General features: G+C 38.9%; 1 protein-coding gene across 1 annotated transcript; it reads left to right on the forward strand.

Moving 5' to 3' along the window:
* Positions 1-357: 357 nt before the first annotated feature.
* LOC308234686 (stromelysin-1-like) lies at positions 358-8,686 on the forward strand (the record flags this gene model as incomplete). The annotated part of the gene is made up of 10 exons (XM_080642901.1): positions 358-456; positions 1,658-1,902; positions 1,996-2,144; positions 2,270-2,398; positions 4,077-4,241; positions 4,626-4,764; positions 5,378-5,511; positions 5,913-6,072; positions 7,176-7,279; positions 8,284-8,686. The coding sequence occupies 10 exons, from the start codon at positions 358-360 to the stop codon at positions 8,382-8,384; spliced, it is 1,425 nt and encodes a 474-aa protein (XP_080499027.1). The 3' UTR covers positions 8,385-8,686.
* Between the last annotated feature and the right edge of the window lie 6,844 nt (positions 8,687-15,530).

The raw sequence follows: 15,530 nt of genomic DNA on the forward strand, positions 1-15,530 counted from the left end.
AACATAAATTGTCTTGTAAACTCCAGTCACTTTTTTTCCAGAGGGGGGAAAAAAAGCCCATTTTTTTCTTTCGTAATACAGGAAGCATTTCCTGGAGATTAATCATTATTTTGACTTGCAAATTTGTAAGGTTGAGAGAAATTAGTAGAGTCACTTGTAACATCCTACGTTAGGTTTGGGATTTTTGGAAGTGGTTCTGCTGCTATCCGATGACAGCGATAGTGAGTCAGGCTGCTGAGGGTGATCTAAACAAACACTGTCACCCTATAAAGGTGGGGCTCCAGAGGGAGGACCTAGAAGAGAGTAGGCAAAGAGCAAGGCACTAAGACAACCCAGATCTGAGTGCAGCCAGGAGCAATGAAGAATCTTCCTATGCTACTGCTGCTGAGTCTGGCTGTTTGCTCAGCCCATCCACTGAATGGAGCTACAAGGGACGACAGCATGGACCTCGTTCAGGTAACTAAGGGAGACAGCCTTCACGCTCATTCACAGGGCCAAGCGGGGAAACCACCTCTGCTTCCCATTCATAAAACTCGTGCAGAGTGGTTTGAATTGCGGTGCAGGGCTAATTCAAGCACAGAGAGTTATATGGAGTGTTGCATGTGGGAGAGGTCTCTGTTTCCCACTGTTTGGGCACCTCCTGTCATGTAGGGCGAAAGGAAGGCCAGGTGTTTTCCTAAGGTCACAGACAGCATAGTAAGGAGAGTGGAGGAAATGTATCTTGCTTTGGGATTTCTTTGGAGATATATATATATATATATATATATATATATATATATATATTTTAGTCAGAAAAAAATAATGGGATTTCATACATACATATGTATGGGAACCCTGCATACATGAGCCAGAGACCTCACCTGCAGGAGGTTCAGAGACAGAAATGGGATCAAGGTACATAAGACATCCTGAGCTAGGGATGAGGTAATGCACCTCGGGGGCTTCAAAGGGTCATTGCAGGATGAGAAGAGATGATTAGTAAATAATAGTTTGCCCTCACATATAGGTGGATCCAAAAGGTTATCTTTAATAGTATTATATGGGCAAGCCCTGTAACTCAAATTCTTCTTGGATGTTAAGGGTGGGAGGCAGAAGTTTCCCTGGAAGTTAAAGGTGGCAGGCTAAAGTTGCCTTTAGCTCAAAATAATCTGCATATCACACAGGCACATTTTGGGGTGACTTGTTCTGGACCCCCATAGGGAACTTTTAGGTATTTTAATCCATTGTACAATTAACTAGATTTTTATATTGCTAGTGTCATGTTTAGACACAGGGATTTGTCCATTTCCTTTTCTTAAGCCAAGATCTTGTAAAACACATAAAATAGAAAATTGAGGGAATTGGATAAATATACCTGAAATATACAATTATGCCCAAAGAAGTGGGTTTCTTTTTCTCCTTTAAATTGATTAGATCTATATTTAAATGTTCCACTTAATTTCAATTACTTTGGTAATAAACTAAGCTGTATAGATTATTTAGTTACAAAGATAAAACAAAAGTGAAGAGTCCATAATTAAAAAATTAAACAGAATGTGACACTTATTTCAGCAAACTGGAGGAATACTTCAGATATATTAAGTGGGCAACTGCACAAATGTCCTCCAAAGGGCTAAAAAATCCTATGACCTAAAAACTACACATTTTATTCCAATAGCACTACCTAGAAAACTACTACAACCTTGCAAAAGACGCAAAACAGTTTGCTAGAAGGAAGGACAGTAGCCCTGTTGTTAAAAAAATCCAAGAAATGCAGAAGTTCCTGGGGCTGACGGTGACAGGGAAGCTGGACTCAGACACTCTGGAGGTGATGCGCAAGCCCAGGTGCGGAATCCCTGACGTGGGAGAATTCACGACCTTTCCTGGCATGCCAAAGTGGAGGAAGACTCACCTCACCTACAGGTAATGAATGGGTCCTGAGAGGTTTCCACATTATAATGAGATTTTATAAAGGGCTATGTTAGGAGAACATCTTCTTCAATTGTTCTCATTCAGGATTGTGAATTACACACTGGATTTGCCAAGAGATGCTGTTGATTCTGCCATTGAGAAAGCTCTGAAAGTCTGGGAGGAAGTGACTCCACTGACATTCTCCAGGATGTATGAAGGAGAGGCTGACATAATGATTACTTTCGCAGTTAGAGGTAAGAAACAAACAAACAAAAAAACATGAAATGCATCTATTTATTGGTGGTATTTTATTGGAAACGTTTCCAAAGCTATTGTAGTTACCTCTCTTTCCAGTAAAAAATTTTTTGTTCTCTATTAGAACATGGAGACTTTTACCCTTTTGATGGACCTGGGATGGTTTTGGCTCATGCCTATCCACCTGGGCCGCCAGGGTTTAACGGAGATGCTCACTTTGATGATGATGAACAATGGACAAAAGATATATCAGGTTAGTTTTATGTCTCTCAGAATGATTTTTTTTTATATTTGGAAAATTCTTAAGAACTAAGAACAGTCAAGGAATGGGTTGTTTTATATTTGCCAGTGGGTCAAGGACCAGCAGAATATATTTTTGTTGTAATCATTATTAACAACGTTTTCAGATTTCTAAAAATGTTTATTTTCTGTCTAGATGAGAACATTATAGGAAGCATCATTAAGTATTTCTTTGATGAACCTGGTTCTTGTGTGATCTTAATCCATCAGTAACAACAATTTCTCATTATCAAACTGCAGATATTCAAATTGTAGATTGTATCACATTGGATCTACACTAACATCTGCCTTGGATATTGATTGTATCCAATTGAGGAAATGTCCCCCAATTACTTCTTTACTCTTCCAAACAGAAATGAGAATTAAATTCCAGAAACTGAGGTTTCAGTTCAGGTTTTTCTGGTTAGAATAACAATTTAATCTCTCTAGGTTAAGAAGGGTTATTGTGGATTTATTCTGAAGGAAAGGAGCAACCCCCAAATAAAATGTTTCTCAGTTTATAACTGGACTAGAGGCCAGGTGCAAGAATTCGTGCATGGGTGGGGTCAGGCCAGCCAGCCCCAATCCGGGCCAATTGGGCCAGGCCAGCTGGGGAGAGGGGCCGAGGGGGGTTGGCCAGCTGGCCCTGCCCCCTGGTCAAACTCCGGGGGTGGGGGATGGGGGAGAGGACAAATTGCATATTAGCCTTTTATTATATAGGATACTTTGAGGTATGGCTTCCCAAGTTTCAAACAATTGGCTAAAACAAATACTCCTGAAATTTAATTGGGATTTATAATAAAAATGCAAACAGAATCCCTATAGAGAGTACAAATATGAGGTTAGTTAATGCTGGATAAAAGCCTTCGTTTGATTGAATTAGCAACTTCTTCCTTCAAAGGAACATTCCTGCAAAGTCTCAAATGAGAACTTTAAAAGTAAAGTCTACTTACTTGGCATTTCAATCCTAATTACCCAATGCCTTCCAATTTCAGCATTCTAATTTATTTTTATAATATGAAGGAAAAATCTGAATACAGCAAGTGTTTGTGTGGCCAAAATCTCTTATGACAAATGCTAGACATGATTGGGCATGTTATGTCTTAAATCAATTTTACAAATTCTATGACATCTATAATTACTATTTTTGGAGCCAATATGTATTAAATAATCATCATGAGGCAGAAAAATTATGCAGGCAATATTCTGATGGCAAATAATGGCAGTAAGATTGTTTAAGGATTTCAGTATTGAGATAAATAAACTGTGATTCATTTAATTTAGACTAACCAACAAAGGTTAATACAGTCAAACAGTGCTTAGCTTTTCATTGACAAATGAAGAGAAATAAGTTTGTTCCATTTCAGAGTACAAGAAAAGGGACCTGGTTCTCATAAAGTTAACAGGCTCCTGAGAGGAGAGTAGTTGGGCATGGCTAGACACTTTGTCTCAAAGATTGATGTCACTAATAGGCCTTGAAAAAACAGCCTGCCATTAAATGTGTAATCAGTCAATTGACTGATTAACCAAAACTCAAGGCGTAAAAAGCCCTGTGTGCTTCCTGAAAGTAATCAAATACAATACACAGCTGACATCTGTAATGTACATGCATTTAAGACATAAGTAACTCTTATTTATGATTTCCTAAATAGGGACCAATTTATTCCTCGTTGCTGCTCATGAATTTGGCCATTCCCTGGGTCTCCAGCACTCGGCCAACACTGAAGCTTTGATGTACCCAGTCTACAACTCATTCACAGACCTGGCCAGGTTCCGCCTTTCTCAAGATGATGTGAATGGCATTCAGTCCCTGTATGGTGAGTGATGCTGGGGAAATGAGGCATCCTAGCTTCCCCATGATGATCGTCAGGAAAGTTAGGGGGAGAGATCACCCAAAGGACATGTATACACGCATATAAGCCTAACCAATGGACACAGATACCAGCAGGGTGAGGGCATGAGTGGGGGGTTGGGGAAGAAATGGGGGGATAAGGACACATATGTAATACTTTAATAAATAAATAAAAAATAAATAAATAAATAATAAATAAATAAATAATAAATAAATAAATAAATAATAAATGCTGCAGGAAGCATTTGCAGTCAGCTCAAAGCACTTTGGGAGTGTTTGGAAAGTAGGTGCACTGACAGAAGCATCACACTCCTCCTAATGTTTGCATCCTCACATCTGTTCTCTGTAGGACCTCCCCCTGCTTCCCCTGATGACCCTGTGGAGCCCACAGAATCCACAAGTCCTGAGACACCAGCCATGTGTGACCCCACTTTGTCCTTCGACGCAGTCAGCACACTGAGGGGAGAAATCCTGTTCTTTAAAGACAGGTCAGACCAGAAAATTGTATTTTCCTATCTCTTCTTTTGATGTACAATGCTTAAAAATGAAAACAAACAGAAATTCAATAGAGGCTTTTACACATTATAAACAAAAATGATTCCTCTGAACTGAAATTATTTGGGTCTGGTGCTTCAATTCCCACATTTTCCTAAAATTGTCCAGTTTATTTTTGAAGACTTACACAGCATGATTTAATTTTTGTCCTCTAATTGTTCCAAATGTTATAAGTCATGGTTGCTTTTAAGTCAGATACTTATACACACATCTGCCTATCTTTTTGAAAACGTAAAAGTTGATATATAATATATACACTGTTTTACATGATTTGCGGAAGTTTAAGGTTTATAGTCAGCCAGTTAACTTGCATTGTAGGATAACTTTCTCTTCACAGAAGACGGTACTCTGTAATCCTATGGCAGGAGGTCCAGTGCAGTTTTTTGAAGAAAAAAGAAAAATATTTTCCTAGTGGCAATATACCTGATCTCTGTCGGTCATCCAGCCTAGAAGCTGAGTGAATGGGGGGAGATGGGTGGGGCAGGAAAATATGCTACAGATGGAAGATTGGTTTTCAATTTTCACTTCTTTTTACATGTATTCCAGGCATTTTTGGCGCAAATCCCTAAGGACCCTGGAACCTGGATTTTATTTGATCTCTTCGTTTTGGCCATCTCTTCCTTCAGGATTGGATGCCGCATATGAAGTGACTAGCAAGGATATTGTTTTCATTTTTAAAGGTAATTATTATATAATATTTTTTTAACCTTTGAAATAAACCCTCTCGCAGGAAAACTGAATAGGCCTTTATTTTTTCTATTGTGACAAATTCTGTCTACTTTATTACTCCAGCTAATGATGAAATGACTGAAACTGGTATTGTTTTATTTATATATTTTACAGAAGATAAAAATGAGCACAGTAATATAAATTGCTCAGCTGTATATTCCCTCATTCAATCTGTGCTCATTCATTCAATGGGCAATTTTTTGTTAAATGTCCACTTTGAGCTTGTGATTAAATCTAAAATTCTGGCTTCCTCTTTACTATAAAATCAAAGATGTTAAGATATATTTCTAAAGCCCAAAGGTTTTAACTGTTATAAACTCCATGTGACTCTGAATTATTATTTTTTAAACAGGAAGTCAGTTCTGGGCCATCCGAGGAAGTGAGGTGCAAGCAGGTTACCCTAGAGGCATCCACACCCTGGGTTTTCCGCCAACAGTAAAAAAAATAGATGCAGCCATTTTTGATAAACAAAAAAAGAAAACATACTTCTTTGTAGAGGACAAATACTGGAGGTAATATGCTATCGGAATGACTTTGTGTGGAGCCTAATGTTTTTTCTCTCTAAGGAAATCCCCTCCTCATACAGCTCTCAGTAGGAAGAATGGGGCCTTAGACAAGTGTGGGGAAGTGCTTACTCTAAAAAGCAGTGTCTGGTAACAGGCATTTCATGAGCTCTTCTGTTTTGAGTCCCATGTACAATAGGAGGGAGCTTCCCTTTGTGCCGTTGCCCAACCTGCTAGAAGTACCCTCTTCTCTCCTGCACCTGCTCCATCCCCACCCATCCTCAAGTCCTGGCTCAAGTCCCACCACCTCTATGAAGGTTTTCCTCCGGGACTGCAAACCCAACTGGGCTTTTCTTCTTTGAAAGAAGCCCTGAGAATCCAGGCCATTGTCCCAAAGGTCTAGTCAATGTCTTGTTGGGTGTTTGTCTTGTCTTACCAACTTTACTAAGTGATTCTTAACGGTTTCCTTTAACCTCACTGACTAATTGCCTCTGCCTGTTTCAGAGGACAATGTGCAGAGGCAGTCTAGGTTCATGGGTAGAACCCAAGACTCATAAAGATTCCTAGTCATCTGCCCAGACTCTGAGACATCTGAGCAGACCAACCCAGGTCTACCCAATAAGTCCAAAATGCATTTACTGTGCTTTGTTTCTTGTTCTAATCCCATTTTCTAAGAGGCTGACATAGAAAACCCAGTTGTGCAGGGTGGGGAGGGCATATATGAGCCAGGTATGATGGAGAACTTGAAATTTGTATTTAGATGAATGATTCCACTCACTTTATGTATCTGTTCATACCTTCATGTCCTTGTGATAGAAAAATGAATAAGGTTCTTTCTGCCCAGGCTTAAGAAATATAATAATGAACAGCATTTTCTAGATCAAAATGTTGCTTCTGTTCTGGGGGAAGAGAAGTTTAAAAAAAATAATTTTTAAGAGCTAAGTTTACAGTACCACTAAAGTCACATATTTCTGTAGTGTTAAACATGTTTATCATTTACTTGCAGTATTTGGAAAGTTTATTAGAATTCCACATTAAACCTAACATGGTTTAAGAATTTTGGTAACGTGGCCTCTATGCAATGCTGAGCTGCATTCTTTTATTTGTTGCAGATTTGATGAGAAGAAACAGTCAATGGATCCAGGCTTTCCCAGGGAAATAGCAGAAGACTTTCCAGGGGTTGGCCCAAAGATTGATGCTGTTTTTGAAGCATTTGGTAAGTGATACTTACTTTGTTGGCAATGAGGCCCTTGAAACATTTTATAGCATCAGCGGGAAGAGAATTGAAATAATTTTTAATAGCAGGTTTTCTTTAACCAGTTATCTCCTCCCTCCCTAAGTTTAAATTTATGAATTTTTAACCAATCATATAATAAGTTGTTTTGAATTATAAAGGTATTTAACACAAATTTCTCCACTTAACTTTATACATCTAGATAAAAATCAAAGTCAGTATAAAAATCCCCTCACGTGGTATGGCCAGACTTAACACGGACTGGCTGGCTTTCTCCTCCACGCCAAGCTGGTGCTACTACTAATTCCAGGGAGATTTTCTCTACCTTTCTTGAGTAGTCAGTCGTTGGCCACATTAGTCCGTTGCAAATAGTTATATTTCCATGCACCCAAAGTTTGAAAAGATTTTCTTTCCTACTCAAGCATAGGTGGGTGGAGGCTGGTGGTCTTTACTGCAGAGTAACCAGAGCACCAGGAAGGCAGAGCCACAGCAGACCCCCTAGGCGCCTCAAAGGCCAGAAATGCCCCTCCGGCTGCAATGTGGGGAAGGGGTGGGGGGGAGGAGTGTTAGAAAGACAGAAAATAAAGAGATTATAATTTCCCAAGGAGCAGAGAATTTCCTCTGATTGGAAGCAGAATAACCTAATAACCCGGAGCCTGGCTTTGCTATCTGACAGAGCTGGAATGGAATGCTGTCTCCATCCTTTCCTTTGAGCATTTAAATCTGTCTGAACTGCAACTTGCTCCTGTAAAATGGGTTTGGCTATACTTTCCTCAAAGGACTGTTGCAGAAATAAATGGGCGGTGGGGGGCGGGGGAAGGGAGGGAGGATATCACATGTAAAATGCTTAATACGTAGTCCCTGGCACATAGTAAATTCTAAAACACTTTGCATTCCTAGTTATCTATTATTCTGAGGTTTTTGTATGTTGCCAAATTTATTTATTTGAAAAAACATCCCACTATTTCCCTTGTCTGTATTTGCAGGGTTTTTCTATTTCTTCCGTGGATCTTCACAGTTGGAGTTTGACCCCAATGCAAAGAAAGTGACACATGTCTTGAAGAGTAACAGCTGGTTTCATTGTTAGGAGAGATGCGTTAGGAGGCACAACAGGGGCATTTTAAAGGAAGCTGGCAATTCTTCTTCAGAGTCTTTGTGAATTGAAATGGTGCACTTTCTCCTGCATGCGCAGCGACTGGGAATGCCAACGCGAACCGTGCGTCTCCCCCGCCGCTTCACAAGTATTACAGGGCATTCAACTAGCTGCCGAGCTTGCACTTTGGTCACGTGGAGTAACCTCTGCAGGACAAGGGGAACACTCGTGTGCAACAGACCAGGGATTGTATATAGATTATTCGCTTGTTATTTAATAAAGAGGATTTTTCAGTTGTTTTGCTTTGTTGTTTTGTTTATTGTTTGTTTCAAGAAACAATATTCTCACAGTCTCAGGTACACTGTGGACTGAGCAATAGGCAGCCTGGGACGCCTGGCCACTGGTGGTGGGGAAGGGGTCTCCATGGCTGTGGCCTCACAATGGGCTCATCCAGAACTGAGGACCATTTAACACTTGCCTTCCTCAGGGGGGCCTGTGAGCCGGATGCTTATTTCTACCACCCTGATATCATGTGTTCCTGATCTGCCCTAGGACAGTGGTCGGCAAACTGCGGCTCTGTTGACTAATGAGTTTGCCGACCACTGCCTTAGGGAAAAACACTTAAAAAACATTTTAATAATGTACTAATGGCTCTAACCTGAAGTCAAAACTTCTGGGTAAGGGTAATGCCTTACGCAGTGGTCGGCAAACTCATTAGTCAACAGAGGGGCAAACCGCGACTCGTGAGCCTCATATGGCTCGTGAGCCGCAGTTTGCCAACCACTGCCTTAGGAGAAAGATCTAAGGCAGTGGCAACCCTGTAGGGCAGGGTCTGGGGAAAATTGAGAAGCAGAATCTTATCATTATAGCAAGTCACCTACTTCACACACTTCATTTTTCAGGTGGAAAAATTAAACCTGTTCTTCATCTTTTCCTTTTACCTATATATGCCCTCAGTGATGTCCCTTCCCAGCCGTAGCAAACAAATTTGCTCATATCTACCCTATTTGCACATGAAACTATTCTCTTGTACTCATTTTATATCTGTCCTGTTAGAAATCTATGGGCAAATGTTTATCTTAAGACAGATTTATGCCTTAAGTACCAAGTCCAGAAAATCATCTGCTACCAAGTAAAAGTTCATCCATTCTTTAACTTACTTATTAATTTGAGAATAACTAACCAATCATACACTATGTGCCAGGCATTTTCCTAGTTTGTAGGCATAGGAGCCTGAGAAAATTAATACCAACCCTCCCATCATTGAAAATATAATCCAACAAGAAAGAATCTATGCAAATAATAACAAACATGTATATGCAATTGTATATTTAAAAAGATTTATAAAGAAAAAAAAATTGACTTCCTTGTTAGAATAACAGCAGGATTTACTTTGAACTAAGTGGTGTTGAGAAGGCTAAACCCTATTTTGTAAAACTACCATTTGGAATTCTCTGCTGTTTTTTAGACGGACTCTTACTCTAAAAAAAATAACTTTGCTTTCTAGCCTGCTTTAGCCTGCTTGAATAATGAGGAGGATAAACTTAGCTGTCTGACCTTGTAGGCCAGAGACTAGATATGCCCATACTCTCAATGCCATGCCAGGTGTAAAATTGGATAGAACTGTGTTGTTTTCAAGGCCAGCAGCAAGATAACCACTAAGTGCACATAGGGCTGGCTCTTTAATAAAAAGGGAAGTTCTGCTTGTAGCCTTGCTTAGAATTTGAATTCATTTTTTCTAAGCCCACCGGTGAATAAAGTGTGACTCCAAACTCTCCGAGCATTGTTTGATTAGTCCATTTCTCTGTAACAGTTTTAGTAGAAGTTTTGAGGGAATGGCATTAAGAAGGTTTTGAGGGGAAGAGATTAATGGCTTGGACTATACTGGTCACACTGGAGAGTCAGAGACAAGAATAAAATATACATATGAGATAGTCCATGGGACTCCATAAATTATTAGATATGGAATTTAAGAGAGAGGGAAGTATCCAGAATAATTCCCAGATAGCTTCCTTGGGCATAAGGGTTGTAGGTGACAGCATTTTCTGAGAAGGGGAAAGAGTTGGAGAAAAGCAGTTTTGTAAGAAAAGGGTACGAGGAAGAATTGTTTAGTTTTGCCAGGTTTTGAAATGTCTGTGAGATATACAAGGAGGCCTTTAGGTAAATGAGTCTGAAACTCAAAAGAGAAGATATAGTAACTATGTAACATGTTAACTAAACTTTCTATGGTGATCATTTTGCTATACAGACATATATTAAACCATTGTGTTGTATACCTAAAAATAAAACATAGTATATGTCAATTAAATCTCAAGTTTAAAGAAAGAGATGTAAATATGTGGGCTTTATCAGCATTTAATTGTTCTTAAAACCATGAGTCTAAAAGACACCATATGGAAGATTTAAAGATGGAATTTTAATAAATAGTAATATTCTACAATGAATTAGGTATTTATTTATTTTAAAAATAACTTAAATTCATTTGGTTTATTTTTTGATAAATAATATGTAGCCGCAATGCAAATTTAAAAATTAAAAAACATAAATAAATAATAAATGTTAAAAAACATTATGCAATGAAAAGTTAATTTTCTTCACACCCTGTCACCACCACCCACCATCTAGGTCCTTTTGTCAGAAGCAACCAAGAAGATTCTTATCAATCCTTCCAAAGTTATTTTATACAGACACAAGCACTAATAACATCTTTTAAAATTAAAATGCTAGCATACAAATTCACACTGCTCTCCTTGTTGCTGTTTTCACTTCATTTCTTGACAACCATTCCATATTATTACATGTAGATTGCTTCACTTTCCATTGACTGCTTCCTATGAAATAAAAATATAATTTATTTATTCAGTCTCCTACTGGTGACTAAATTAGTAATTAAGTAAATGCTTATATCAAATAAGTAAAATTTAAAAATACAAATAATAAAAAATAAATTAAATAAATACATCTACACTAATAAAAGAGAAAGATGTAAATTGACTGTACCTTCGTGACGCCCACCAGCCAATCAGGGGTGAGTATGTAAATTAACCAAACAAGGATGGAGGGTTAATTTGCATACACAGGTGCTGAGTGGCCGGGGGCGGGACACTTGCTGCTCCGGGAGTCTGGGCAGTGTGGGAAGGTGGAAGCCGGAGCGAAGGCAGTGCCGGCAGCCAGGGGAAGGAAGGCCCATTCTTGCACGAATCTTCATGCATTGGGCTTCTAGTTTGAAATAAATAGAAATATTGCATAAAGAAAATAATTTAATAATGTATAGAGTACACACTTGAAAACCACATAATATATTTAAAATAAAAATAAATTAAATAAAATTGGGTACATCAGAAGATTATTTTCAGTGTTTGGTGTATCAGTACATTATTTTCAGCACTTCACCATTATTCTCAGTGCTACAATGAGTATCCTTGAGCACACTTGCATACCTGATGAAAAATTTAACCTTCAAAGGCTGAGATGATGGAGGAGCAGGAAAACTATTTGCTAAATTCTCCACCATGTGGCCCATTGGATGCTCTGTATAGTAGCAGAATTGGTGGAGTAACAAGAGTTGAATTCTAATTGAAGCGGGTAGAAATATTGGTAAGTTAAAATGCTTTTGGTTACAGGTAGAAAAAAGCTTCCTGTAAAATAAAAAAAAATTTATAAAACTAAAATAAAATTTTAAAGTGTATAAAAAAAGACAAAAGACAAGTGTTGGCAAGAATGTAAAGAAAAGGGAACCCTTGGCAGCAATGTAAATTGGCATAGTCATAATGGAAAATAGTATGCAATTTATTTAAAAATTTAACAATAGAGCTAACACATAATCTAGCAATACACTTCTAGGTACATATCAGAAGGAATGAAATCAGTATCTCAAAGACATATTAGCAATCCCATGTTCATTACAGCATAATTCACAATAGCCATACATAGGAACAATCTATGAATGAATGAATAAAGAAAATGTGGTATATGTATATATAATAGACTATCGTTAAGCCTTTAAAAACCCAAATCTTACCATTTGTGACAATGTGGGAAACTTGAGAACATTATGCTAAATAAAGTATGTCAGACACAGAAAGGCAAGTACTGCATGATCTCATTTATATGTGTGAAAAAAGTCAAACTTATAAAAGCAGAGAGTTTAATGGTGGTTGCTGGGTTCTAGGAAGATTTTGGTCAAGGGGTACAAAGTTTCAGTTATGTAGTATGAAGTTCTGGGGATCTAATATACAACACCAGAGGCCCGGTGCACAAAATTCGTACACTCGGTGTGGGGGTGGGGGTGGGAGGGTCCCTCAACCTGGCCTGTGCCCTATCACAGTCTGGGAGCCCTGCAATCCATCGTCCCAAAGAGGTAGGCCCCGTCCACCCAGCGGGGGGGGGGGGGGGGGCTCCTCGATGGATCACCCCCACAGTGGGAGGTCCCATCCACCCACTGCAGCACCACCATGGGGTAGCCTGGGCCTCCCTCTTCAGGGAGATCATGCATCAATTGCACCCCCACAGAGGGAGGCCCCACCCATCAGCCACAGCCCACCGATTGTTGGCCTGGGCCTCCCTCTTTGAGGTGATCGTGGAGCCTTCAAATGATTGCCCTGCCAACCAGTGGCCTGGGCCTCCCTCTGCAGGGTGATCATAGGTCCATGGCTGGGTGCCCAACCAATCCATCACACCTGCCTTGGCTGGCCTGGTGCCAGTGGGTGTCATAGCAAGGTCATCTGGGAGGTCATCCAGATGGTCGATTTGCATATTACACTTTTACTATTATAGATGGTGGCCATAGTGAAGGTGTTCTCAACACACACACACACACACACACACACACACAGTAACTATGTGGGTGATGGGTGTGTTAATTAGTTTGATTATGGCAATCATTTCACAATGTATAATTATATGAAAACATCATGTTTTATACCTTAAATTATACTATTTTTATTTGTCAGTTATACATCAGTAAAGCTGGGGGAAAGTTTTTTAAAAGTAAAAGAGTAAATAAAAATAAAGAAGTTTATTTTTAATTCACATTGCTTAAAAGTATAGCAATCAAGCAGGTTTTAGTTTCAGTATGGTGTGAATCTGGCTTCTTTACTCTAGTCTTGACTCTGTTCTCTGTGTCAGTTTTACCTTCAGGCAGGCTGTCCTCACAGCAGCATAACATTTGTAGTCCCAAGAACCACACCTCACAAAGCACTACCCCTAGTCTTCAAACCACACTTCTGAGCCTCCCTCTGTTGGATCACGTGGTCATCCTAAAACAACCAGTGTGACAAGGAGGATGAGTCTGTTTCACCCCAGCCATGTTGCTGTCACACAGTGGGGTAGGGCAGAAGATACAGAGGCAGCAATCTCTGCCCATCCACCACAGACAGAATTTGGGAGGTGAGAAAGTGAAAATATAAGTGCAGATAATTCTAACAAGAAGTTGGGTTAGAAAGGAAGCAAAATATCCATTTTTATACTGCTAGACCTGATTCTAGTTCTTATGTGTGTCTGTTCCTGGTTGAAAAAAGAAACTAGACAACTTTTTATTTACTGAATATGTGTGTGTGTGTGTGTGTGTGTGTGTGAGGGGGGTGGTGTGTGTGTGTGTGTGTGTGTGTGTGTGTATGTGTGTGTGTGTCTTTGGCCAGGCACTTTACTAGGGACTTGATGTGTACTGTTCTGTTCATTTAGTCCTCATAATGACTAATGAGTTGGTGGTTTGTCTCAACAGTACAGAAATGCAAGTTTAGGTGATTCAGTAACTTTGCCATGGTCACGTAGTGAGTGGCATATCTCCCTGGTTTCCAAGGTTATTGTCTTATTTTGTCTAGAGTAACAGACAATAAATCAGCCTGGATGGCCTAAGCTTTGACTTCGTTCTGAACTGGATGTTCTGCTACTTCATACTGCACAACCACAAAAGATGGGGCTGACTCTTTCTCAATCCTGCAATTCAAAATCCCCATAACCCAAGGGACAGGGTTCTTCTATCTGCATCTGAACCTAACCTCTCCAAATTTCTCTGTGCTATCCCAAATTATAATGGACAATGGGAAACCTCACGCCTGCTACTGTTCCCCTCTGTGAATTTCCCCAAGCAGTGTTGTTCCAGAAATACAAGTGTGTTTATGTGCTGACAAGCTATTCACCCGTGTTTCTTGACACCAACAAGAAACCAAGATCAGAGACCAGACTTACAGTCTATGTCAGGACAAGCCTAGCCCTAATGGTGATGTGATACTGAATCCCAGAATGATGTTGAAGAACTGGCTTAGTTCCTTTTGCCTTGGAAATTTGGAGAATGCTTGCACTTACAGAAAGTGATCCAGTAACACTAAGTTGAGGAGAAAGGAAAGCAGAAGCTGGGAATCAGATTGGAACTTGGTAATAAACCAGCAGAATGGTAGACTTAACACAGATGACAAAAAATAAAAAATAAAGAAGATACTGAATCTCACCCATCAGTGAAAAGATGGGTTTTGATCTCAGAAGCATTTTAAAAAGCCCATAACAAAAAGTTAAGCAACATGGAGACTCATTGTGATCCCATTGTGAAGGGAGACAGTGGGAAGAGCATATTAAATCTTCTGAAATCCTGCAGGAATAGTGTGAAATCAACAGTTTGTAAAACTGAAGAAAGTGTTTCATTTGATAACTTGGAATTTGGGTAGAAACCTCTCGGAGTTGGTACAAAAGTCTTTTGTCTTAATCTATAATCACTGATAATGATCAATATTTATAACTTTAGGGTCTATAGACTTGAAATAGTAATTATCTTCCTTTGGTTGAGAGCAAATGAGCCACTTCTGGGAGGAGGATATATAATAAATATGTATAGACATGATAATAATGAATACAATATTGAGACTTTTATTTATACTCTGGTATGTTTTGTAATCATTCTACTGTTTTGGATATGGGTTTTTCTGTTTTTAAGTTGTTTGAAAAGTGTATGAGAATATTATTTAACACATTCAATTATTTGCTTTATTATATTAATAACAGATACTTAAATACTTAAAAATACTTTGTTGGATCTAAAATCTGCATAATAGTTTTGGATTATTTAAAAGAATTAGCTATATTAAAATCACCATTATAGTTTAAAGTGTTGATTAAAATACTACTTATGATTGTATATGCTATTAA

The sequence above is a fragment of the Plecotus auritus genome (genome assembly GCF_963455305.1).
Source record: "Plecotus auritus genome assembly, chromosome: 9".
In the NCBI taxonomy this organism is placed as follows: domain Eukaryota; kingdom Metazoa; phylum Chordata; class Mammalia; order Chiroptera; family Vespertilionidae; genus Plecotus; species Plecotus auritus.